Genomic DNA, 27,044 nt, shown 5'->3' with positions numbered 1-27,044 from the left:
ATGATTGGTATGATGGACAATGAGATAGGAGAGTGGTCCTAAAGTGTAAAAATTGGTTTGAGATCTTTAAGGCTGAAAGGTATCATAAAGATAGAATATGCATAGTGTTCTATTTCTCAATTCAATTGCTCAATCCTTTTTGGGAAAACATTGTCTTTCTTCAACAATTTTGCAGAGCTAACTAAAATTTCCTTTTTCAGAAACATCTTTTCCATCATCTCCTCAGAGTCCTGAAATAAATAAAATGCCCAGAAAAAATGGAAATAAATAAGCCAAGACTCAAATAAATGATAGGCACCAAGACAAACGCTGTTTATACTCTTTAAAACCTATATGCATCAAAATTATGGTCAATAAACTCTTGCAAACAATGAACTGCAGAGTACAGATGTTCAACATGAAATCATTTGCTACAGTTTTCCCTTTGACAAACGTTCTTATTGTTCCCATCTTTGGAGGAATACAAAGCAGCATTTAATCGAAATGTGTCCAGCGAGCACAGTGAGTCTGCCTCATAGAACAGCCGCCAACTGCCTAATGGAAAGTACTTTAGCTCCAAATGGGTTTGCTTTTGTGTTAAATACCAGCTTGCCTCAGAGATCTCTACAAAGATTCCCATATATATCTACGATATTCTCAGCTTTGAAGCATATGTGCCCCAAAGCTGAGGCAGTTTGCTGCCAAGTACAGTACATTACTCCGGGGTTCATCATATCTCGGGAATGGTAATTGTAAAATAGACAAATGTCATTGACAGGCTCCCTGATCAAGCTGGTCCTGGCTGAGGGAACCTGGGAGGAGATGGGGTGTTGGGCTTCACACAAGATTGAAGCTGATGACATGCTTTATCACGGAATGCTACTTGAATGTGATTCTGTAGGGCATAGGGTTTCTAAAATACTTTTCACCTCCAAAACTATCCCTCTTACCCTTAGCTATCCACACTAGCAAACTGTTACCTCATTAATGTTGAGAGTTTATTTTTTTAGTATTAAGAACACATTTTTTCTACAACTAGGATCTATAGCTAAATATCAAAGGATCTGAAGGACCCTAAAATAATTGTCTTTGTGTATATAAACCCACTTTTGGTTATAACCTCTTTTTTTTTTGAACTGAAGATGATTTACTGAGACAAAAGAACATGAAGTTAAACTGCAGAACAAAAGATTTAGGCTAGACATATAGACCGGGTTTTGTTGTTGTTAATTTATTTTTCTGTAGGAAATACTTAGAATAAGTTAGGTAATCCATGCCAAATGGTTTTGCTTCCATTCTTTCTGAAGTTAAGGAGAACTATTTCATGATGGCTTTAAGAGATACTTTCAATCATTGAAATAGGGTGTTTGGTGATGTGGACATTCTACAAAGAAAATGACACAAGATTTTTTCCTATTTCATGACACTCACACACACGCACAAAAATGTGTGCATATAAGATGACCTCAGCCCATTCCTCATACACTCCCATTGAATCTCCTAAAGAGAACGATGGTGACCATACTGGTCCAGGGGAGTCAGTTGGCTTGAGCGTGAGTTGGTGTTAATGGAGGAAAATGACAAATGGTTTCATGCCTCATTCATTTTGCATGATCCAATATGATTCTAAGCTAGACAGTGATGATATCCTTGGGATAACAGAGAGGAAACCAGTGAAGAATTGGGGGGAGTATGGGTCAGGAGTGGGGCACAGTAAAGTATGGAGGCTGAGTAAGGTATAGTAGAGGAGTAGGTATGGGATACGATAAGGTATGGAGTGTGAGTAAGGAACTGGGTATGGGTAATATATGCAGTATGGCAAGGTACATATTTTATAGGAGGCATGTGAATGAGCTTAGACTCAAAGCCAGCGTAGAGCAAGAAGTAACTGGAAGAGGGCAGGCAGCAGAAGCAAGAAGAACTACAATCCTGCAGCCTGTGGAACAAAACCCACATTCACAGAAAGATAGATGAGATGAAAAGGCAGAGGGCTATGTACCAGATGAAGGAACAAGATAAAACCCCAGAAAAACAACTAAATGAGGTGGAGATAGGCAACCTTCCACAAAAGGAATTCAGAATAATGATAGTGAAGATGATCCAGGACCTCGGAAAAAGAATGGAGGCAAAGATCAAGAAGATGCAAGAAACGTTTAACAAAGACCTAGAAGAATTAAAGAACAAACAAACAGAGATGAACAATACAATAACTGAAATGAAAAATACACTAGAAGGAATCAATAGTGGAATAACTGAGGCAGAAGAATGGATAAGTGACCTGGAAGACAGAATAGTGGAATTCACTGTTGCTGAACAGAATAAAGAAAAAAGAATTAAAGGAAATGAAGACAGCCTAAAGACCTCTGGGACAACATTAAACACAACAACATTCACATTACAGGGGTCCTAGAAGGAGAAGAGAGACAGAAAGGACCCAAGAAAATAATTGAAGAGATTATAGTCGAAAACTTCCCTAACATGGGAAAGGAAATAGCCACCCAAGTCCAGGAAGTGCAGAGAGTCCCATACAGGAAAAACCCAAGGAGAAACACGCAGAGACACATAATAATCAAATTGTCAAAAATTAAAGACAGAAAAATTACTGAAAGCAGCAAGGGGAAAATGACAAATACCATACAAGGGAACTCCCATAAGGTTAACCCTTGATTTCTCAGCAGAAACTCTACAAGCCAGAGGGAGTGCCATGATATACTTAAAGTGATGAAAGGGAAGAACCTACAACCAAGATTACTCTACCCAGCAAGGATCTCATTCAGATTCGATGGAGAAATCAAAAGCTTTACAGAAAAGTAAAAGCTAAGAGAATTCAGCATCACCAAACCAGCTCTACAATAAATGCTAAATGAACTTCTCTAAGTGGAAAACACAAGAGAAGGAAAGGACCTACAATAACAAATCCAAAACAATTAAGACAATGGTAATAGGAACATACATATTGATTATTGCCTTAAACATGAATGGATTAAATGCTCCAACCAAAAGACACAGGCTCGCTGAATGGATACAAAAACAAGACCCATATACATGCGATCTACAAGAGACCCACTTCAGACCTAGGGACACATACAGACCGAAAGTGAGGGGATGGAAAAAGATATTCCATGCAAATGGAAATCAAAAGAAAGCTGGAGTAGCAATACTCATATCAGATAAAATAGACTTTAAAATAAAGAAGGTTGCAAGAGACAAGGAAGGAGACTACATAATGATCAAGGGATCAATCCAAGAAGAAGATGTAACAATTGTGTATATATATATATATATATATATATATATATATATATATATATATATATATATATATATCCAACATAGGAGCATCTCAATACATAAGGCAACTGCTAACAGCTATAAAAGAGGAAATTGACAGTAACACAATAAACGTGGGGGACTTTAACACCTCACTTACACGAATGGACAGATCATCCAAACAGAAAATTATAAGGAAACACAAGCTTTAAATGACACAATAGACCAGATAGATTTAATTGATACTTATGGGACATTCCATCCAAAATTGGCAGATTACACTTTCTTCTCAAGTGCACACGGAACCGTCTCCAGGATAGATCACATCTTGAGTCACAAGTCAAGCCTCGGTAAATATAGGAAAATTGAAATCATATCAAGCATCTTTTCTGACCACAGCATTATGAGATTAGAAATAAATTACAGGGAAAAAATTGTTAAAACACAAACACATGGAGGCTAAACAATACATTACTAAATAACCAAGAGATCACTGAAGAAATCAAAGAGGAAATTGAAAATACCTAGAGACAAATGACAATGAAAACACAATGATCCAAAACCTACGGGATGCAGCAAAAGTAGGTCTAAGAGGGGAGTTTATAGCAATACAAGCCTACCTCAAGAAACAAGAAAAATCTCAAATAAACAATCTAAACTTACACCTAAATGGACTAGAAAAGAAGAACAAACAAAACCCAAAGTTAGTAGAAGGAAAGAAATCATAAAGATCAGAGCAGAAATAAATGAAATAGAAACAAACAAAATAATAGCAAATATCAGTAAAACTGAAAGCTGCTTCTTAGAGAAGATAAACAAAATTGATAAACCATTAACAAGACTCATCAAGAAAAAGAGGGAGAGGACTCAAATCAATAAAATTAGAAATGAAAAAGGAGAAGTTACAACAGACACTGCAGAAATACAAAGCATCCTAAGAGGCTACTACAAGCAACTCTGTGCCAATAAAATGGACAACCTGGAAGAAATGGACAAATTCTTAGAAAGGTATAACTTCAAAGTCTGAACCAGGAAGAAATAGAAAATACGAGCAGACCAATCACAAGTAATGAAATTGAAACTGATATTAAAAATCTTCCAACAAACAAAAGCCCAAGACCAGATGGCTTCACAGGCGAATTCTATCAAACATTTAGAGAAGAGCTAACACCCATCCTTCTCAAACTCTTCCAAAAAATTGAAGAGGAAGGAACACTCCCAAACTCATTCTATGAGGCCACCATCACCGTGATACCAAAACCAGACAAAGATACTACAAAGAAAGAAAATTACAGACCAATATCACAGAGGAATATAGATGCAGAAATCCTCAACAAAATACTAGCAAGCAGAATCCAACAAGTCATTAAAAGGATCGTACACCATGATCAAGTGGGATTTATCCTAGGGATGGCAAGGATTCTTCAATGTACACAAATCAATCAATGTGATACACCATATTAACAAACTGAAGAATAAAAATCATATGATCATCTCAATAAGATGCAGAAAAAGCTTGTGACAAAATTCAACACCCATTTATGATAAAAACTCTCCAGAAAGTGGGCATAGAGGGAACCTACCTCAACATAATAAAGACCATATACAACAAAACCACAGCAAACATCATTCTCAATGGTGAAAAACTGAAAGCATTTCCTCTAAGATCACGAACAAGACAAGGACATCTACCCTTGCCACTATTATTCAACATAGTTTTGGAAGTCCTAGCCACAGCAATCAGACAAGAAAAAGAAATAAAAGGAATTCAAATCAGAAAAGAAGAAGTAAAACTGTCACTGTTTGCAGATGACATGATACTATACATAGAGAATCCTAAAGATGTCACCAGAAAACTACTAGAGCTAATCAATGAATTTGGTAAAGTTGCAGGATACAAAATTAATGCACAGAAATCTCTTGCATTCCTATACACTAACAACAAAAGATCAGAAAGTGAAATTAAGGAAACAATCCCATTCACTACTGCAACAAAAAGAATAAAATACCTAGGAATAAACCTACCTAAGGAGACAAAAGACTTGTATGCAGAAAACTATAAGACACTGATGAAAGAAATCAAAGATAACACAAACAGATGCAGCGATAAACCATGTTCTTTGATTGGAAGAATCAACATTGTGAAAATGACTATACTACCCAAAGCAATCTACAGATTCAGTGCAATCCCTATCAAGTTACCAATGGCATTTTTTACAGAACTAGAACAAAAAATCTTAAAATTTATATGGAAACACAAAAGACCCTGAATAGCCAAAGCAATCTTGAGGGAAAAAAATGGAGCTGGAGGAGTCAGATTCCCTGACTTCAGACTATACTACAAAGCTAGAGTAATCAAGACAACATGGTACTAGCACAAAAACAGAAAGATAGATCAATGGAATAGGATAGAAAGCCCAGAGATAAACCCACGCACTTATGGTCAACTAATCTATGACAAAGGAGGCAAGGATATACAATGGAGAAAAGACAGCCTCTTCAATAAGTGATGCTGGGAAAATTGGACAGCTACACATAAAAGAATGAAATTAGAACAATCCCTAACACCATACAGAAAAATAAACTCAAAATGGATTAAAGAGCTAAATGTAAGATTGGACACTATAAGACTCTTAGAGGAAAACATAGGAAGAACACTCTGACATATATCACAGCAAGATCTTTTTTGACCCACTGCCTAGGGTAATGGAAATAAAAACAAAAATAAACAAATGGGACCTAATGAAACCTAAAAGCTTTTGCACAGCAAAGGAAACCATAAACAAGATGAAAAGACAACCCTCAGAATGGGAGAAATTATTTGCAAACAAAGCAACTGACAAAGATTAATCTCCAGAATTTACAAGCAGCTCATGCAGCTCAATATCAAAAAAACACAATCAACCCAATCAAAAAATTGGCAGAAGACCTAAATAGACATTTCTCCAAAGAAGACATACAGATGGTCCAGAGGCACATGAAAAGCTGCTCAACATCACTAATTATTAGAAATGCAAATCAAAAGTACAGTGAGGTATCACCTCACACTGGTCAGAATGGGCTACATCAGAAAATCTACAAACAAGAAATGCTGGAAAGGGTGTGGAGAAAATGGAACCGTCTCTCACTGTTGGTAGGAATGTAAATTGATTCAGCCACTATGGAGAACAGCATGGAGATTTCTTTAAAAACTAAAAATAGAATTACCATATGACCCAGCAATCCCACTACTGGGCATATACCCTGAGAAAACCATAATTCAAAAAGACAAATGCACCCCAATGTTCATTGCAGCACTATTTACAATAGCCAGGTCATGGAAGCAACCTAAATGCCCATCGACAGAAGTATGGATAAAGTTGTGGTACATATATATATAATGGAATATTACTCAGCCATAAAAAGGAACGAAATTGGGTCATTTGTAGAGATGTGGATGGACCTAGAGACTGTCATACAGAGTGAAGTAAGTCAGAAAGGGAAAAACAAATATCGTATATTAATGCATATATGTGGAATCTAGAAAAATGGTACAGATGAACCGGTTTGCAAGGCAGAAATAGAGACACAGATGTAGGGAACAAATGTATGAACACCAAGGGGGAATCGGGGGAAGTGGTGGTGGTGGGATGAATTAGGAGGTTGGGATTGACATATATACACTAATATGTATAAAATAGATAACTAATAAGAACCTGCTGTATAAAAATAAATAAATAAAACTAAAAAAATAGTTTGAAATACATTGCAGCATAGATGAATCTTGAGGACATTATGCTAGGTAAAATCAACCAGTCACAGAAGGACTAACACTGTATGATTTCATGTATATGAAGTATCTAAAATAGTAAAACTTATAGAAGCAAAGAACAGAATGGTGGTTTTTGATTTTCATATGCACAAGCCCCAGAAAAGTCAATGAAGCTAGCAGTGGTACTGGGACTGAACAGGAAGGTAACGGAGGACCAAGAAAGCTGGAGAGGAGAAAATGAGCTCTCAGGGCCTGTTCTGGGCCAGGCGCTTTGCATTTGCCATCACATTTATTCTTTATAACATTGAGAGCCAGTGTTTCTGTTTCCCCATAGAAACCACATTGTACCTATGACTTGATACTGTACCAGAGAATCATCTGTACATGATTAGGGGGCCATGCCCTTTTCCTTACACCATACTGAAGACACGGGTATGGCAATAATACTCCTCACCATGCCGGCAGGGGTGGGGGTAGGTGGGCAGATGATTTGTTAAACATTTCCTACCAACCTAATGTTCCCTTTTGCAGACACTGGCGTTGTAGACTGGTGGTGAAGGAGATTTCTTCCAAACTAACAAAGATACTGAGTATTAGGGGCTTTTGTTGTAGATTCCCAATGGTAACAAACATTTCTGTGTGGATGCAATTATAGCAGGTCTCCGAATATCACAGGTACCTACCTCTCAGCATGGACTCTGATGTCCCTTCCAGAGAAACAGAAATGACCCAAGGCTCTGATGGGGGCCCCAACGACTCTACTCTCCGATTCTGGAAACAGGAAAAAAGGGGAAAAGTTGGACTCAGAAGAGAATTTTGTGAAGTTATCTGAAAAAGAAGAGGATTCACACAGAATCTTTTATAAAGCGCATATTCATGAGAAATAAACAAAGGAAAAAATAAATAAATATTTTCTTTCTCATGTTAAGAAGAATATATCACATTAGCTTACTGAGCAGAGAGAAGGGAGATTATTGCAAGAAAAGTTGGGGCAGGGCAGTGAAGAGGAGAAAGGAAAGTTAAGTTTACAGAAAAGGAGAGTGGCACGGTGTGCTGAGGGCTAATAAGGAAGGAAAGATTAAGCAGACAAAGCAGGAGAGAGTTGGGTGAGTGCCAGGCTAGAGCAGAAGTGTAGACCTCAGGCCCATGGCCTTCATCCCTCTGTCAGCACGTCAGGGGAGGCATTTTTAAAGTCAAGAGCGGAAAGCTGATTTGAGTATCATATTTTACATCCCCCCCCTTGATATTAGTAAATATAGACAAGATAAAGTAGAATCAGAGGGCATGGACACTGAAATTAGAATTAAGCACAGAAGCCTCTTGTTGATGCTGTACTTAACCACATACAGGAGAAATCATTTAAAATAACATAGAACTATAATGCAGATGTGATGGCCCAAATTCCTTCATTAGCATATGAAATGACTTCTTCAGATATAGATCCAGCACTTGGAGAAGGCGAGATTTCTGAGAAGATACACGAGACCTACTGTAAGAATTTGCTTGAGGAGAAAAAGTATCAGAATTCTATTTTTACCCTTGATCAAATTCTGGACATTTATAGGAAGTGGAAGGAAAGCAGGCTGTGAAACGGAAGGAAAATAATGAAAGTAGTTAGATGTTCTAAGTGCACCAAATGTCACAGGGTGGGCACTCTGTACATGTGTATCGTGAAGATGATGGAATATGAAACATGCGCCAAATACAACATGGTACCCGGCTCTAAGTACAGATTGTTACCTGTGCACAAGGTACCTGCTTATCCAGAAAAACGAGCTGTGGTTGTACTGTAAGTTCTTTTCCCACTTCTCCATCTGAAGGCTGGACTAGGACTGAAAGACCATAGGGCCGAATATATATCGAGTTCCCAGTTTCGAAATTGCTTGTATTTCTGGCACATGTTAAAAAAGAAAAGAATACATGCCTAAGATTACAGATACCATATCACTGCAGTAGCTTTTTTCCATAATACATTATTACCAGTGAGAAGATTTGCATTTGCCTTTGTTTCTAGAAACTGAATAATACACCATATAGCAAACATGACCTTATAACTAGAGAATAATTATATATTTACTTTATATGTTTGCTTTGCCATAGGAAAGAATGCACTGGTTGGGGCGGGGGGGGGGGGGAAGTGGGAGGAGCACATATTATGAACTTAGATTTTTATCACAACTTGTTAATATCAGCTCCAAAAAAGCCTTAGTGAGGCAACTTATCAGACTAAAATATTTAGAAGGTGGGGATACGTTCTAAGTATGCTAGTAAACCAGCTCTCCCCCAAGAGGTATTAGTGTTTTCCAATTTCCACAGTATAAATACATTCACCATGGCTAATTCTGTGGTACCAAGATGACGTCACCAAAAAGAACTGGAAAGAGATGCCTGGGAGCAACCTCCCACACCACTGTTTCACATGGAATAGCTCATTTAATCTCACAACAACCCTTTCATGTTCATTGTCTCCACAGGATGCTTGCACTAAATAGAATCGACAACTGTGGAATTCATTGATTAATTGATTTCAGCTGAATGAAGTCCTTAGCGAGAATAATACCTATTTATAATTAATATATGCTGAGCACTTACACCCTGTACCAAGTACTATTCTATGCTTTCCACCTATAAACTCATTGCATCTTTAAAGTGACACTATGACATAGGTACTCTTATTTGCACATGAAGAAACGGAGGTCCAAAAAGGCTTAAGTATTTTGCCAAAGGTCTTACCAAGAGTAAGTGTATGACCAAGGTCTAGAGCTATACTGTTTTTCATCTCTTTTGAGCACATTAATTGCTGATGTGACTTAGCAATAAAATGGAATAATTATAAAATAAAATAGTTCTGTAATTCATGATACCTCAAAACATCTTTTTACCAGAGGTTCGGTATTTTTGAAGACCAAGGCAGCTCTATTAAACGAATATTCTGGGTTATACACCTATTGTCCCATTAAGCCTATTGTGTATTACACATCAGAGGCATGCAATAGAGTTTTAGCAATTAAATGGAGATATATAGACACCATATATCACATATATTACCCTAATATAGAGTAATAGATTACCCTCAAAACACCCTAGGTCAAGTCTAACAAGGCTTTGATTTTTTTTTTTAAATAGTAGCCTACCTAGCCCTCAATTAAATGCTTGTGAGTCAACTACTTGATTCCCTAATCTTTTTTTTTTTTCTTATGTGAGGAGAAAAGGATATTTATTTTAACAGAGAGTGTATGTGAGGTAAAGGTGACAATTAGTCCTAAGAAGAGGAAAGAGTGGAAGAACAAATACAGAGGATCACAAACTATGAAGCTTCTGTAGGGAGCAATTTCCCTCTCCCCTGAGAATTCTGGAAAATGGGGGATGGGGCATGTGTGGTCCTACGAATCCTTTTTGGTCATTTACCAGCTAAGGCCCTGACCTCTGCTAGAATCACTTACTGGGAATTCAACATACACTAGTCTGATCATCATTTATTAGTTTGTTTAGCCTGAATGAGTAAAGCTCCTTTTTATTTAAAGAAAAAATTGAAATCATATTTTAAAACTCCATGCTATTCATTGCATCCTTCTATGGCTCCTAGGTTATTGGAAAATTCTAACATTGTTACCAGATGCTATTTCTCCACTGGCCTATTTCTTAAAAGCTTTCTGAGGCAGGACAGGATGCAGGCTGGCTGTGTAGGTTAAAGAAACCAAACAACTACATCCAAGGTCCTGACATAAGTACATTGATGTCTAGAGACGAAGGGATCGGAACCAACTGCCTGAACACTTGCTAAGAGGCCCGTCCCTGACACACTTTAAAGTTTATTGTGAGCAAACATCTCTGATTAAATGTAAACAGCATCCCACTGGAGGTCAGAGACTTGCTGCTACAGCATATCCCAAGGTAATACCACTTTAAGCTCCACATAAACTCTTAGGCAGTTTCTAACCTAAAACCTGACCGTAGGTGGTACAGTTTTTTACGATATGTTATAATAGTGCAATAAATCTGTTAGCTTAAAATCGAATCTCCGTGGCCTTTTAGAGAAATCATCATTAAATGCAGGGTCTTGTTAATGATGCCATCGAAGTGAAATTGTTTAATCTGCTAAGGGGGTGAAAGGTCACCAAATGAATTTTTTATAATACATCAACTTGACACGCAATAGGGAAAACTGTAATAGATAAAAGCAAAGGAAAAGGGCACTGTCTTCTTCTGATAGGTCAATAGCAGCCAAGAGAGTCACTCATCCACTTTCCTTTCACGATGGGGCTCCTTTTGCATTTAATATGGACACCCAATTAATACCTCAGCACCACAGACAACCTCATTTTAGGTGACTTATAGCAATTTCTCCCCCTTCCCTGAAATGAAAGTGATCACAATACATCATAGCATTGTGCGAATTAACGTTAATTGATTCAAGTTACCAAGCAATGATGGGCCACTTATATAACCTAGGCGTTATTGGGTGCTAGAAGGGATGGATGGAAGATTAGATTCCAGTGTCCGTTGCTGTGACGACGGGAATCACCTGACGCCTTGTTAGACAGTTGTAAGGTTCTATTGCTGGCCCCAGTGGGGTCGTCAGTAAACCGGAGTGATGTCCAAACATCATTATCCGCTGCTCCGATATTAAAGCAAAGGGATTAGCAACTTATTGCAAGCAACCTGGATTTGTCATTGTGCTGTCGTTATCCAATTTCCAACCGCTAATGTGACTGTAGCCTGCAGGCAGAAGGACCTACAGCCAAACTTTAAAAAATGGGGGAGGAAAGTTCCCTCCAATCCTCCCAGTTTAACTACCATTTAACGGCTTCCAATAGCCAGCCAGGTATGTGGAAGAATTTTTTTTTCCCTTCAATGCTTAAGTGCTAGCAAAAGAGAAAGACCAAGAAAATATAGAAATGTCTCAGTTCAGAGATCACTACTATTCACTCCAACTCTTGTTTTTTAATCTGCCAGATCTGAATTGCTTCCCCTACAGAAGAGGGGATTGTTTCTATCTGCATGGCAAACTGAGCAAACAAGTAAATAAATCATATTGATGAAGGCTAGCCCTGGGCAGTGAGGTGAGGGTGGGGCGTTTTGAGATACTTCCTCACTTCCTCTTCAGCCTTGGCCTCCTCAAAGTTACTAAGTCAGGTTCCTATAAAAGAGCCCCATGTTTTGATTAAATTTTTTAGGGTATGCCATGAGGGGACTTAAATTTCAGAGGAGTTTCCAAGATTCTGTACCCTGGAAGAAGAAAGCAAATTCTCCATTCGGTTCAGTTTAACAAACAAATGTTAACCCTTCCACCATGTACAAATATTGTTTTAGGCACTGTGAGATAGGCAAAGATAAATACAACACCATAACCTCTGTCCCTCGGGAATGTTCTTCCACAGAGTCGTAAGGCAAGAATGACTTTCCTGGCTATCTTTCAGAGCTGACACATACCATTTTATTTATATTTCATAGTCCTCGTGCTCCCTGTTAAACCTAGCCAAATGCCCTTAGCTGCCATCAACTCCTAAGAGAGAAGAAAATGTCTTATGATCTCATGGTTTCTTTCTGGCACTATAGCATAGTGATTCCAAACTTCGCACATTACAAGCATCCAATACATGTTACTATAGGAACACTATGACCAATCAGTACCCACCATGCACTTCCTCTGTTCTTAGGTCATTAAAATGCCTCTAGAAAGCCGCCACCTATCTTGGACTGGCCAACTTCAAGTTCTGATACACTCTTGAACTGGTGCACTTACTGCTGTGCTCTAATACTTGTTATTAAACTCTTATGGTTCTTCGGAATTTTTCATTTCAAACTGAGATTTGAGTAACCACAGGCATAGGTTGCACTGTGCCATGAGAATATAAAGACACAAAATAAACATGGCACATCTTCCAACAAGGTCAACTCAGAGGTCAACACCTAAGTATTTTAGTCAGAAAATTGTTCAAAATAATATTTTATGATAAATCTAGCATGAATATCTTATCTGGGATAATGTAAATTCTGAATATATTTTTTAAGATGATACACAAATATTCAAAATTTCCTGTTTGTGATGGAGTCCCCTAGCAGTCATTGTCTAACCAGGAAAAGAGAAATCACTCAAGATCTTTCTGATGGAAGAGACTTGTTATGGGATGTTGGTTGCACAGGAGTATTAGAATAGCAGAGAAGTCAAACCGGTTACGTTTCACTATTTGCAACCTGTACTTATTTAATGATCACTTATGGTGCAAGACACTGCTTAGGTACTCTTGGGAGTATAATAGTAAATTGAAGCCTTGACCAACTAATGAATATTATAAAGATAAAAATATACTAATTTTATGAAAAACTAGATTAATGGTTAAGCAGGCTCATATTGAATTAATGATTTCCTTGTAATAGATATAGAATAATGAGATTTAATATATATTCTTATTAGATAGTTGTGTAAATGTTTGTGTTCCCTATCTATTAATTTTTAAATCTCTAGATTTTCATATGAGCCATACAATTTTTTGGACATAATAACTGTTCAATTAATGTTTGGGAAATAAAAAACATTCAAATGTAAGTTTTTATGAGTCTTTATTATATTTAGCTACAACTTCACCATCCGTACACATAGATCTTAAATTGATTGTAAGGTAGTATGGTTCTGGTCCAATTTTGGAATTAGAACTACATGTGCATGTGGGTGGAAAACTACTGGATGCAGATAAGTCAACAGCAATAATGGATTAGAATTTTCCTCTTGTTTATAAGGAAGAGAGAAGGGAAAATGTAAATTGAAGAAGTAGAATCAAAGATGTAGTGGTCTGGGGCCATTTAGTATAAGAACAAGGGTCCCTAAGGGCATCACTGCAGTAACAGAGCTGTGAAATAAATGATAGCTTTAATGATGACCATGAATCATCAATAAAAATGTGAAAGGTCTACATTATTTTCCATTTAATAAGGCTGGATAATATATATATATATATATATATATATATATATTAGTTTAAGAGATGAAGTCTTTTTAAAAATGTAGTGATAAAATAAACAATTTTTTATTAAATGGAAAGTTTACTTATGCAGAGCATCTCATTTTCCCACAAAGCCACATATATAAAATACCATTATGATAATTTTGCCATCCACCTAACTCAACGAAGCAGTTAATTTGTATTGTAGTGAAAAAAAGAAATGGTGCAAAAACACTCTTTAATGGCAAAGCTGTGGTTTTGCCAGGAGGGAGGAAAGAGACAGGCTAGCAGTACAGGAATCCCTTCCCGGATGAATATTCTGCCAGTCTTGAGAAGAGCATCCTCCAGTGTTGACAGAAAGATCCTGTCCTTGCATACTCCAAATAGCTGTTTCCTAGAAAGCAGGTGCCCAAGGAGCAGGGAGAGATTGCACAAGAGAAGATGTTAAATGAGCCTGAATGTCACCAAAAGACTCATGTCACCAATTGCCTCTCCTAGTTTTCTTCTCTATTCCAAGTCAGCTTGATAAGGTGCTCCTTATACAGAGTGAGGAAACTTAAAAAGCTACTAATGTGAAGGGTGCAAAAACACACAGATGTATACCACCACAGAGCCATGCTCACATTCCTTATAACTGTTTTTAGGGTCCAAGGTTCATGGCCACGTCAGGAACAAAGAGTTTGATGTGAGATAGCGTATTAGTTTTCTACGGCTGTGAAACAAAACTCCACATACTCAGTGGCTTAAAATATCACAAATCTATGATCTTCAGGTTGTGGGTCAAGAGTTCAGACAGGCTTGGCTGGGGGTTCACTGCTTAAGTGGAGGCTCTCAGGAGAATCCACTTCCAAACTCATTCCAATTGTTGGTGGAATTCACTTCCTTGTGGCTGTGGAATGGAGGTCCCTGTTTCCCTGTGGGCTGTCAGCCAAGGTCCACTCTGTACTTACAAAGTGCATCTGATTTTTTTCTCATGTGGTGTCTTTCATCCTAAAAGCAGTGACACTTCAATTCCTTCTTACACTTCAAATCTCTCTGCCTTCCTCTTCTGCCACAGCAGGATAAAGCTCTCCTCTTTTAAGGGCTGTTGTGTGTAATTGTGCCACCTTGATAATCCTGGGTATTCTCTCCATCTTAAGGTCTACTGTGCCACATAACACAGTGTCTTCACAGAAATTCTATCTGATCCTATTCATAGGTTCCCAGGATTAGGGCAGCACACCTTTGGGTGGTCATTTTAGAAATTCTGCCAACCACAAATAGCTTTAGCATTTCAATAGCTAAACTTCCATGAAAGATACAGATATATTTATGCTTACTATATGACAAAGAATATTATTTAGAGGTGGGTTTTTTTATGAAGCAGGAGAAAGAGAGGGAGAAGAAGAAAAGACAGGAGGGAAAGAAACTCAAAAGAGCAAAAATCAAATTTATACTGCCAGGATTCCAGATAAAAGGCAGAATATAAAATAAGACCCTCGTGGGGAACCCCAACTTTAAAAAGCAGAGGTTGAACATATGTTTATCTCTGTTCTCTCTACTCCACCGAAATTACTTAAAAGAAGAAAAATGAATAAAAATGGTGTAAATCAACATGGATAAAGAAGGCAGGAGAGGAGAGAGCAACCAACGACAGAGGTTAACAAAGTTTTGGAAGATGGAAGACAGGTTCATGGAACTGACTTAGCCATGCAGAAGACACTTAAATCTAGATGCCTCTAGAGGAGGATAAAGACTGGGAGAGGCCAATTTGTTGTATATTATTATTATATTTATTTATTTATTTCTGCGGCACGCGGGCCTCTCACTGTTGTGGCCTCTCCCGTTGCAGAGCACGATGCGCAGGCTCGGCGGCCATGGCTCACGGGCCCAGCCGCTCCGCGGCATGTGGGATCTTCCCGGAGTGGGGCACGAACCCGTGTCCCCTGCAGCGGCAGGCGGACTCTCAACCACTGCGCCACCAGGGAAGCCCTGTTGTATATTATTTAATTTAAAAAATAGCACTCCATTTCTCCCCACAAAGTAGAACTTGGTAGCTTTTTGAAAGCAGGTAGTACTCCCATTGATAAGTAAATGTCTGATATGGCCTCAATTTGTTGAAATGCATGTAACGCCATTAAATTAACAAGAGTGAACCTTTAAAGAACATCGTAGATGTTTCCACTGAAAGGCTTATGTCCTCAGACTAATTTCTGCTGTCTAAAGGTCAATTCATTAGCTTGTCAGTGGCTCTCCAGTGAGTTCAATGGAAGTCCGAGTTGACATTGATCAAAGTTGAAAGAAACAGGGCTGGCCCTGGGATCTGCCCAAGGCTTCAGGGTTGTTTACCACACTGTACAATTCTTAGGACCATGGGAAAACTTGCTGGTTCTCATTAAGTCCCTTAGGACACAGCATTTCTCATTCTGCAGAGATTTATTCAGATATACTTAAGAAGCAGCCTTTCCTTAGCTTCAGAAGATTTGTTTTTTGCATATCTAGGAAACCTCTCTTAAAATACTAAAGAAACTGAGAGAGATGGGGACTATAACACATCCCAACAGAAAATTGATGCTACATGTCACCAATTGTCTGTCTGAGTTTTCTTCTCTATTCCAAGTCAGCTTGATAAGGTGCTCCTTATACAGAGTGAAGAAACTTAAAAAGCTACTAATGTGAAACTGATGATACATGTTCAGCAGTTTCTTATTAAGTCAGAAATACGAGTCAAAAATGAAAACATGATGGCTAAGACAGATGGTGGGCCATAAAGGTGCTCTTCTCTCTGAAGCTCATGATAGGATGATATCCCACACACATATGTGTGCATACCTACACTTGTGCTGGGTCCACTCTCTTTCCTGGGCTTCCTCTGCTTTATCTCCATTGTTTCTACTCTTTGACTTTGTTCTCCTTCTAGTTAAAAGCTAAATATTCACTGAGTCTTTGTTGTTGTTGTTGTTGTTGTTTGCTTTTGGGGGTTTTTTAATTTATATTTTTTCTTATTAGTCATCCATTTTTTTTTTTTTTTTTCTTTTTGTGGTATGTGGGCCTCTCACTGTTGTGGCCTCTCCCGTTGCGGAGCACAGGCTCCGGATGCGCAGGCCCAGCGGCCATGGCTCACGGGCCCAGCCGCTCCGCGGCATATGGGATCCTCCCAGACCGGGGCACGAACCCGTATCCCCTGCATCGGCAGGCGGACTCTTAACCACTGCGCCACCAGGGAGGCCCAGTCATCCATTTTATACACATCAGTGTATACATGTCAATCCCAATTGAGTCTTTTTTTTATATAATATTAAAATCAGTCATTTTGGAAGGATGACCTATTAAGAAAGCTCAGTACTGTAAAATCTAAATAAAATTTAGCAATGAACTGGCTCTATTTCTCTCTAGTCACCCATATGTAGAATATGCTCATAAGAACTCAGTGGAATCTAAATGAAACTGGACTAAAGGAAAGAAAATATATTTAAATGTAAGCTAAGATACATTAGCACCATCTTTTCTCAGATTCCTGATTTTTATATTATCATGCATAATATCATAATTACATCAATTACATGGTGAAGGTGTAGTGGTTAGTAAAAATATCCAAGATATAATAGATTCTGAGCACTCATGCAACTAGGAGTACTTTTAAATTCGAAGCTAACAATCCTCAAAGCCCTTCAAATCAACCAGAATCCAGAAAAAAAAATTGCTTGAGTTTTCTTTCCATATCTTCTATACATACTAGTGTACTGTATAGAAGAGGAACACCAAAGACAGGTAAAATATGATACATAAACATTAGCAAAGCTTTCATTTGGATATGTTGCTCTATGTATAAAAAGGCAATCAATGTATTAGTTGAATATTCCTTAAAATGTGAAGGTGTGTCTTTTTGTTTTGCTTTTTATTTTATAGTGAATACCACATCCACTGGAGATGGTTGTATAGAAGTAATTAATACCCATTAAATATTAGTTGTTTATTTATTAGCACTACCACAAATACAGTGAAAAAACAGCAACAGAATAATCTAAAAGAATATGAGCACTCTAAAGTTTCATTGAGTAATATAGCTCAGAATCTAAATAATTTTTACCTATTTCAGGTACCCAACATCAACTATATCAACTCAAAATGTGCATAGGTTTAAGCTTATTTTTCCAGTGGTGATGACAAGCTTGCAGGGAATATCCATGTTTGAATCTTTTGAGTCCTCTATAACCAAGCAGCATGTATATGTGAAATGGTTAGTTTATACACGTTTTCTAAGCATTATGGCAATTTCGTATTGCCTCTCAGTTTGGGGTGTCATTTCTGGTTCTTTTGTATCTGCTAAAAATTAGAGCTTGGGACTCTAACAGTCTTGACCTCGTGACAGATGTCTTAGATGAACTTGGGCTGGACAATTCATTTCTTGGGTAATACAATGTACAAAAAAATTGAGAGTCATTTATACTTGCCTTCTCTTATTGTATACTTCATGTACTTCTTCATTTACTAAGCTCAGGGAAATATTCAGGTAAATTTACTTCTGAAGTGTGTAGTAAACATTGATCTGGTAAAGAACTTCAAAATACAAGCTTGTAGAGTCAGAATAGCATAGCAGAAAGGATATTACGGATCCTACACAGGTCTGTGCCATAAACATAGTTGGCAGCAATTATGTTCTTGCCTCACACACTTTGACATCCTTTCAGGGCTTTATAATCCTAGGTTAAATAAAACCCAATCAGGGTCACGGCTTTAGCTTAGTAAACTCCTGGACATCCCTCCAAAATGTTCCTAAATATAAGTCTCTTCCCCAGCCCCTACAGGCAGTATTATTAACAACATCCTGAGTACTCAAGTTTTAGCTCATAGCTCTATGGAATTGTGATAGATAGTGTTTTTGTCCCATAAGGCAAAGATCCTATCTGTTTCACCTTAGCAAACCCAGAATCTAGCCCACTGCTTAAATATGAATTACATGATAAATGAATGAACAAGCATATTGAAAACAAGTTGCCTTAGAAAAATCTCTTCCTCCATGCTTTTCATTTTAAAGTACCAAAATAAAACGTCTACATCTACCCAGGAAATAGAATAACCATGAAGACTACAGATTTAATAAAGAATTTTTAAATTGAGAATTTAAGTCTATAAATGGTTCTTGACATTTTTATTCTTATCTTAAAAAGCAGACAGGTTATGTGATTCAGTGTAAGTAGACTGACATTTGCAATATGCATCCAAGAAATCAGCTCTCATTTAGAAGTTATTATAATTAGTACTTACCCATAGCCGATGACTCCCTTTGACTGAGTCACTAGTAAGGCCCCAATAGTCATATTCAGAACATTCTCTAGTACTCCAGTCTGTTGAGCAGTGATAACCTGGTGAGCCAAAGTCTGTAATTTGTTACTTGATAAGGATGGAATTACTCCAGTGTTCCTTACTGCTGGCAGATCACCAATTTCAACGACCATCACTTTTGAGATAGTTTCCATAGTGGTGGGTGGTAGGACTCTATATGAGCTCATTTCCATCATGAGAAGTCTACGTTGACCAACTCTATCATGACTGGCACAAGTCACAGTTGGGCAATTGAGCTTTCTCTTTGCTCTACGGTCAGCCATGGCCTTTAAGGTTGCTTCACTGCCAGGCATCTCATGAATAAATCTGATTTGGTCTTGGCTAACCTGCAAGAAGTCAGATAGTCTTTCAAGGGTCATCAATTCCCAGCCTTTTTCTAGAACTGAAAACATCACAGTGAGGGCCAAATGAATGGAAACACCTGAGCGAATTTCAATGGGCTCCTCTCCTTGTAGGACAACGTACAAGAGGTTATCCATGATGCTGAAATAGTTGGTGCCAATAGATCCATTCAGCAGTGAGGAAGTTGATTGAACCTGAGTAGGTGTAATGAATTTTTCCCCTAAGAAAACATTCGGGCTCTGGAATTCATGGTAGAATACAGCCAAGAGGAGCTTGGAGGTACTTTTGTTCCCCAATAGAAAAAAACGCAAAACTTGAGGAGTCTGATCCACAAAGCAGACCTTGGTGATTTCCTTGGTGGGTAAAATGGAATAGAAAGCAGATACAGACCCTGAAGTGGAGCAGGGAGTATTGGCATTTATGCTACTGAAGGTGTCAACAAAACCACTAGTCACAGATACAACTGGATATAACTTTTGCATTGCCCAAGTGGCATCAGCAGTGTCAAGAATTAAGATCACTTGGTCAGTCTGTTTGCAGATGTAGCCTTGTATCAGCGATCGGTATGTGCATTTCTGCTCTTCTCTAAATGTGCCTATAAAATAAAGGAAAATAAACAAGTGACGTAAGAACCACAATCTCTCAAAGATGATTTACAATCCATCACTCTCACCATCATCTGTAACCTCAGGAAACATTTATTGAATATTCAAGTGTGAGAATGCAAAAAATTCTTGGGCAAAATATGGAAAGATACAGCTCTTTAATATAATTTAAATGTATATGTTACATAATATGTTATTTAAAGTTAATAATGGGCATAATAGCTAAGTGGTAAAAGAGCTGAATAAACAAAGTAATTAAGAAAAAGGAATAATCAGTAAGGTTTCCATAATGGAAAAAGGATAGGCGAGAAGAGGGTAATGATATTTGAGTCAATGGGAAAGAGGTAGATTGAGGGGGCTGGAACAGATTTTATGGAGGTATATTAAAATTGAAAAGGTATATTGTGACCAGATTGTGAAATAGTTTGGATGTCAGACTATGTAATTTCCTCATAATGTCTTTTTCTCTAAACATGAAGAATAAAGAAATACAACAGGAGGAGAAGAGGAAAGTAGTAATTTGGGGAGTGTTGACATTAAATAGAGCCCAAGTTGAGGATGACTGCAGCTAATGAAAACATTTAAAGAAACAGCATTATTCACTATTCCCACTATTCCTAATCTTCCTGTCTATGAACCTAGAGTAGTTCCTGTTCTGAATTCAAAGGTATATGTTACCTTCCAACAAAAAAAAGTTCCTTTGACTTTAAATTAATAGTCACAAAATTGTCTTGTATTGTTTTCTACATATTTTAATTTTCCTTAGTGCATGTTCATCTAAGTAGCCTAAGGATTGGAACAAAAAAAAATCACATTATTACTATGTAGGAGGTACTACATTTGAGCATGATCTAGCCTCCTTCTGCATCCTTCCTTCCATGTAATATGATAAGAAATCTGTGCCAAGCAAAAGTACAGTGAGGTATCACCTCACACCAGTCAGAACGGCCATCATTAAAAAGTCCACAAACAGGGCTTCCCTGGTGGCGCAGTGGTTGAGAGTCCACCTGCCGATGCAGGGGAAACGGGTTCGTGCCCCGGTCTGGGAAGATCCCACATGCCGCGGAGCAGCTGGGCCCGTGAGCCATGACCGCTGGGCCTGTGTGTCCGGAGCCTGTGCTCCGCAATGGGAAAGGCCACAACAGTGAGAGGCCCACATACCGCAAAAAAAAAAAAAAGTCCACGAACAATAAATGCTGAAGAGGGTGTGGAGAAAAGGGAACCCTCCTACATTGTTGGTGGGAATGTAAATTAGTGTAGCCACTATGAAAACAGTATGGAGGCTCCTTAAAAAACTAAAAATAGAGTTAGCATATGATCCAGCAATCCCACTCCTGGCCATATATCCAGAGAAAAGTGTAATTTGAAAAGATACATACACCCAATGTTCATAGCAGCACTATTCACAATAGCCAAGACACGGAAGCAACCTAAATGTCCATCAACAGATGAATGGATAAACATGTGGTATATATATATATATATATATATACACAATGGAATACTACTTAGCCATAAAAAAGAATGAAATAATGCCATTTGCAGCAACATGGATGGACCTAGAGATTATCATACTAAGTGAAGTCAGAGAAAGTCAAATATCATATGATATCACTTATATGTGGAATCTAAAATATGATACAAATAAATTTATTTACAAAACAGAAGCAAACTCACAGACATAGAAAACAAACTTATGGTGACCAAAGGGAAAGGGGGGAGGGAGAAGGATAAATTAGGAGTTTGGGATTTGCAGATACAAACTACTATATATAAAACAGATTAAAAAAACAAGGTCCTACTGTATAGCACAGGGAACTATATTCAACATCTTGTAATAACCTATAATGAAAATAAAATATATGTATAACTCAATCACTTTGCCGTACACCAGAAACTAACACAACATTATAAACCAACCATACTTCAATTTAAAGAAAGAGTGTCATAGGGCACTGAGGAAAGCTGAAAGAAGAAAAAACAAATCTGTGCCAAAGCTGCCTATGGTGTCAATAAACTTAATTACCAAGATGCTACTTCAGGAGTAGGACACACAGTTTACCTGAACCTCAAAAATAACAGCAACAAAAGGGTCAAAATTATAAGGAAAATTGTAAAATATTTCAAATGGAATGATAATGAAATTTTAGCATATCAAAACTGTGGGATGTGGCAAAAACACTGCTTTGAAGGAAACATAATGTTAAATGTTTATATTACAAAAGAATTGTCTAAAAGTGATGCCTTAGGTATTCCCTTACAAATTCAGAAAAAGAGCAAAGTAAACCAAGAGTAAGTAGAAAAAAAGGAAATGATAAACAGCAAAAGTCAATGAAATAGATAACAAACAAACAAACAAGAAAAAACAGAGAAAGTGAACAAAGCTAAAATTTCGTTCTTGGAAAATGTCAACCAATTGATTAACCCCTCGCTAGACTGATCAAGATATAAAGGAAGAAGACACATCACCAATTTCAGGAATGAAAGAAGGATTACTACTTCAGATCCTACAGGCAAAGATTAAGAGACTCTTACAAACAAACTTTATGCCAACAAGTCAACAACTTTGATGAAATAGGCAGATTCCTTGAAAACGGACACAAAACGGAAAATTCTAATTGCTCTATGTCTCTTAAATCACTTGAATTCATTAAATTAAATATTAAATTGTTAATTTAAGTAGAGATTTAATTATAAAATATTTTTTAAATGGTCACCTTTATACAGTGTGTTTTTTCCCCATGGTAATATAATATGGAAACGCTAATGTGAAATCAAGAATTATCTTCAAAAGCATGGAACCAGTATGAAGGGAATTAATTAATTGCACGATCTTAATAGCCATGGAAATTTTGCTTTGAGACCCTGATACATCAATTGCTACTACAGGTATATCATTTTCAAATGAGATAGTAAGGTAGCCTTTCCTCATGGATTATCCTTAAATCACACTAGTTCCTCTTTTCTAAACTTACTGCTCACTCCCCTTTTTACACATTTTTTTCAGCCATGCTGATGCCATTGATGAATCATTCACATTCCATCTAGTTTTACAGATCTCTGACTTTATTCTTCCTGCTTTTCATTTAGGAGTTGTAAGGTCTTTCATAGTGACCTCTGTAGATTGCTAAATTCTTGGAACTGTACCTAAATAAAATACTTATTCTCTTAGTTGATATGATTCTCAATCATTCTCTGCTACTAACTAACTATATGTACTTTGATAAATTACATAAACACTAGGAACCAATGTCCTTAAGGTGTTATTTCTCAAGGCCTAAGGCTCTATCTCATATTTAAATTACCATAGGGTTTAACATCCTACCTCAAACACAGTAGAAATTCCTTAATATGTATTAGTTGATTGACATGTAATGTCCTTTTCAAAACTCCTATTCTTCAAATAATTTGTATCTATTATTTCCAGGTGTCTAGTTATAAGATTATTATTCTATAGCTTGAATACAATTTAAACCAACTCATCACAATAACAGAGTATACTACAGAAGGGCATTGTGAGAATTGCCCCTTGAATTAACGTTAATATTTGATAGTATTCTGTGAGAGATCCAACTGTTTCACATGAAACCATAAGATTGAAATTATGGCTGATTATATTTATATGAATCTTCTGCTCTTGAATCACATAACTGATTTGTCCACACACAGAAAAATTCTGTTATGACAAAGCATTTTTTTCTTGGCTGATTCATTCATTCATTAAACAAGTGGAGGAAGAGAGTAAAAGGTTGGATGAGCCTATGAATGAATCAGGAGAACAATGTGTCTTCTGCAGACAGTAAATAGAATGTGCTGGTGGATTTGGTGTAATGACTGAGGCAGCAGGGATACTAAGGAAAACACACCATATCCTTATATTCTGTAACAGTGGCATGGAAACTATCAGAGGGGTCCTGATAAGACAAAACTTTCACACAGTTTTGTCAATGGGAGACTCTGAGTTATTGCTTCAACAGGTCTTAGATAGCCAGAGGGTGGTCATCCCATTGTTGCAAATAATGTATAATGGTTGCTTGGGAGAGCTTCAAATAGATAAATATCTGACAGGAAGACCACAGACTCATGGGAATGGTACCTGGAAGGGGTATGGGATAAAACAGGGATTAGAATGCCAAGAGGAAGACTTGACCTCACTACAAAGATACCCTCAAGCTATAAGGTTGGTGATCCTTCCTTCCTTCCCTTTTTCTTTTCTCCCTCCCTCCTTTCCTTCCTCCTTCCCTAACTTCCTTTACCTAAAACTTTCTAATAGCAAGTTTAATTATCCGTAGTTTATAGACAGAAAAATTGAGTCACAGCAATTATGATTCACACAATTACTTAGTAACAGCCATGAGGAAGAGAAAAACATATTTTTTAACTTCTACCTGTGCTTTTGGCAAAATAAAATAGAATCCAAATAACTTCATTTGGGGATTGTATTTAGATGTGGGGTCAGCTGTGATGATTAACCCTGTGGGAAGGGTGCTGTATAGTCAGGAGTTCTCTTAACACAGTCTATTGACAGGAACTCACGGAAAGGTTTTTGGTTATTTGTCAAGTCACATATTTGGCGAGAGTCCATTTGCTTCTTTTCTATTACCATTTGGCCTTTTAAATATTTTAAAATACTATCCCTGAATTATAAACGTATAGCCACAAATTTAACAAAGGCAATAGCCTAAAGATTATCAGCAAGTCACGTTATGTAGTTTTGTAGCCAAATGTGGAATCCTGGTGTTCATAAATAAGAAACTTTACTTCTATTTCTCCAAAACTTACCAATGACTAAGAGATGGTGGTTTATTGGTACCTTACAATCCATTTTCCTATTTCATCTTCAGAGTTAATCAATTCCAGTATTTTAATTTTGATGTGAGGCAAAAATCAAGCACAGGAAAGCAATGCCCTGGGATTCCAAAGCTGCTACGTGGGTGCGGTTCTTCATTGTGGGAGAGAATTGACATTAACTCCTTAGGAGAGAGCTATGCACACCCAAACACACATCATGTCCCCTCTCCCAGACACAGCTGGCAGCACCCACATGGACAGTCTGGCTTCTCTTCTAAATAGCGATCCATCTTTTCCTTCCCTTGGTTTCTCTTCCTCCTGCCTCTCTCCATTGGAGAAGGATGTAGTTTTCAGTAATGATTCTCTTTCTCACTTGTTTTTGTCTTTTCTTTTCTGACTTCTCCAAATGGCCTTATCTGCCAGTCACAATTTTTGTGGTCTGCAATTCTGATCACTTTTAAATGAAACCCATGCTGGCTTTGGTAATCATAATGTCATTTACAATTTACCACTAAACACGTTTATTCAGTTAGTAGCACACTGGAGAAAGAAAACTCCATATGAACTCACCGTGAAAGGCCTAATCTGATTATTTCCTCATGAAAATCCAGGCAGGGGTGCTTGTAAGAGGGGCTGAGAGAAGAAGGGTGAAAAAAAAAAAAAAACACCAAGGTCTGGCCACAGCTGACTTTCATAATCAATGTGAATAGATAAAGTGACCCAGCCTGTCAGGGGCAGCCACCCAGTCGCCCCAGGGCATTCCTCTCCAGAAGGCAAGAGTGGACAGGACTTAATAAATGCTGAGTGACCAGTGAGTATTGGCTTGGCCTATGCTCTTTCATTCAAGATGGACAAGACCAGTGATAAAGTCCAGAAGCTCCTCTCTAAGTGGGGGAAATTAGATGAAGCAGGTTGTATGTGTGTGTGCATGTGTGCATACGTGCACTTGTTTCTGTGTGTACTTTAACATCCTAAAATATCCTAGACATACAATACGCTCTGTCTGCCTTTCCCTAGATTGGAAACCATGGACCTAGAAACCAGAAAGGAGGAGCGTTAGGTACTCCTGGTAAAGGAGGAAGCAGAGGAAAAGGTCGGTGGGTATGTATGTGAATGTGTGTGAGTGTGTTTGCACTCAGGTTGCTTCCAGGGTTCTAACAATTATTAACTTTGTGTCAATATTTGTCCTTCCTGTCTTGAAATGAGGATTTTCCACTTCATTTCACATTTGAAAATATGCCAAAGGGGTCGTCTTTGCTAGGAAAAAAAATTAAAAGAAAAGGAAAAAAAAAAGAAACAATTTCTATCCTTTATTTAGAAAAATGGATCAAAAGGAAAGAAAGAAGTATTTTTAAAATAAATGTTTTGACTCAAAGGCACATGGATTCCTTCCATCTTCCCCTTTTCAACAAAAGAGAAAAATTTATATGTTTGAAATTGAATGAAATACATCAACATTAATGATTTTTTTTCCTAAAGGTTAACACCCTTTCCCTCAGTAATCTTTTTAGTCATTTTGTGATAGATTTCACAATTCATGGTACACTAAAGTATAGCAGATTTTGACAAAAACAAAATATATAATCATTCTCTTATTTTCAAGAAATGAAATCATTTACAATTATTTTATGTCAAACATTTACACCTCATTGTTTCTAATTTAACAAATATAAATGGCCACAGATCAAATAAAGTGAAGACAAGTTGAATTTATCCCCATTTATATAGGTTGTCATAGACCTTCAGGCTATGAGGGGAATGAAACTCCAAAATCTGTGTTCCTAAATGTACAAATGGAGTAACTGAAATCTTGCAAAGAAATATTAAAGAAAATATGTATTTAGACATATTAGCAACAGTAGAGAAAAACTATCTACTCTTTTGGAATGGGGAATTCAAACTAAAAATTATTTTTTAAAACCTCAAAACTAATGGGCATGTGTTATATTTGTAAAGTGAAGGTAAATTGAGGGTGATGTTCTTGTGCATAACAGATTCCATACAGATGACAAAAAACACAACCTTGCTAATTTGGAG

General features: G+C 37.4%; 1 protein-coding gene across 1 annotated transcript in view; it reads right to left on the bottom strand.

Moving 5' to 3' along the window:
* The window catches only part of PKHD1 (PKHD1 ciliary IPT domain containing fibrocystin/polyductin), a 426,879-nt gene that overhangs the window by 22,417 nt on the left and 377,418 nt on the right, over positions 1-27,044 (bottom strand). Inside the window, exons 60-62 of the mRNA XM_060110064.1 lie at positions 19,192-20,206; positions 8,756-8,891; positions 7,684-7,771 (exon numbers count right to left, since the gene is read on the bottom strand). Of these exons, the coding sequence (XP_059966047.1) occupies positions 7,684-7,771; positions 8,756-8,891; positions 19,192-20,206 (1,239 nt within the window). The remainder of the gene's footprint in view (positions 1-7,683; positions 7,772-8,755; positions 8,892-19,191; positions 20,207-27,044) is intronic.

This window comes from Mesoplodon densirostris, chromosome 10 (assembly GCF_025265405.1).
Source record: "Mesoplodon densirostris isolate mMesDen1 chromosome 10, mMesDen1 primary haplotype, whole genome shotgun sequence".
In the NCBI taxonomy this organism is placed as follows: domain Eukaryota; kingdom Metazoa; phylum Chordata; class Mammalia; order Artiodactyla; family Ziphiidae; genus Mesoplodon; species Mesoplodon densirostris.
This window is presented reverse-complemented; position numbering and strand designations above follow the sequence as displayed.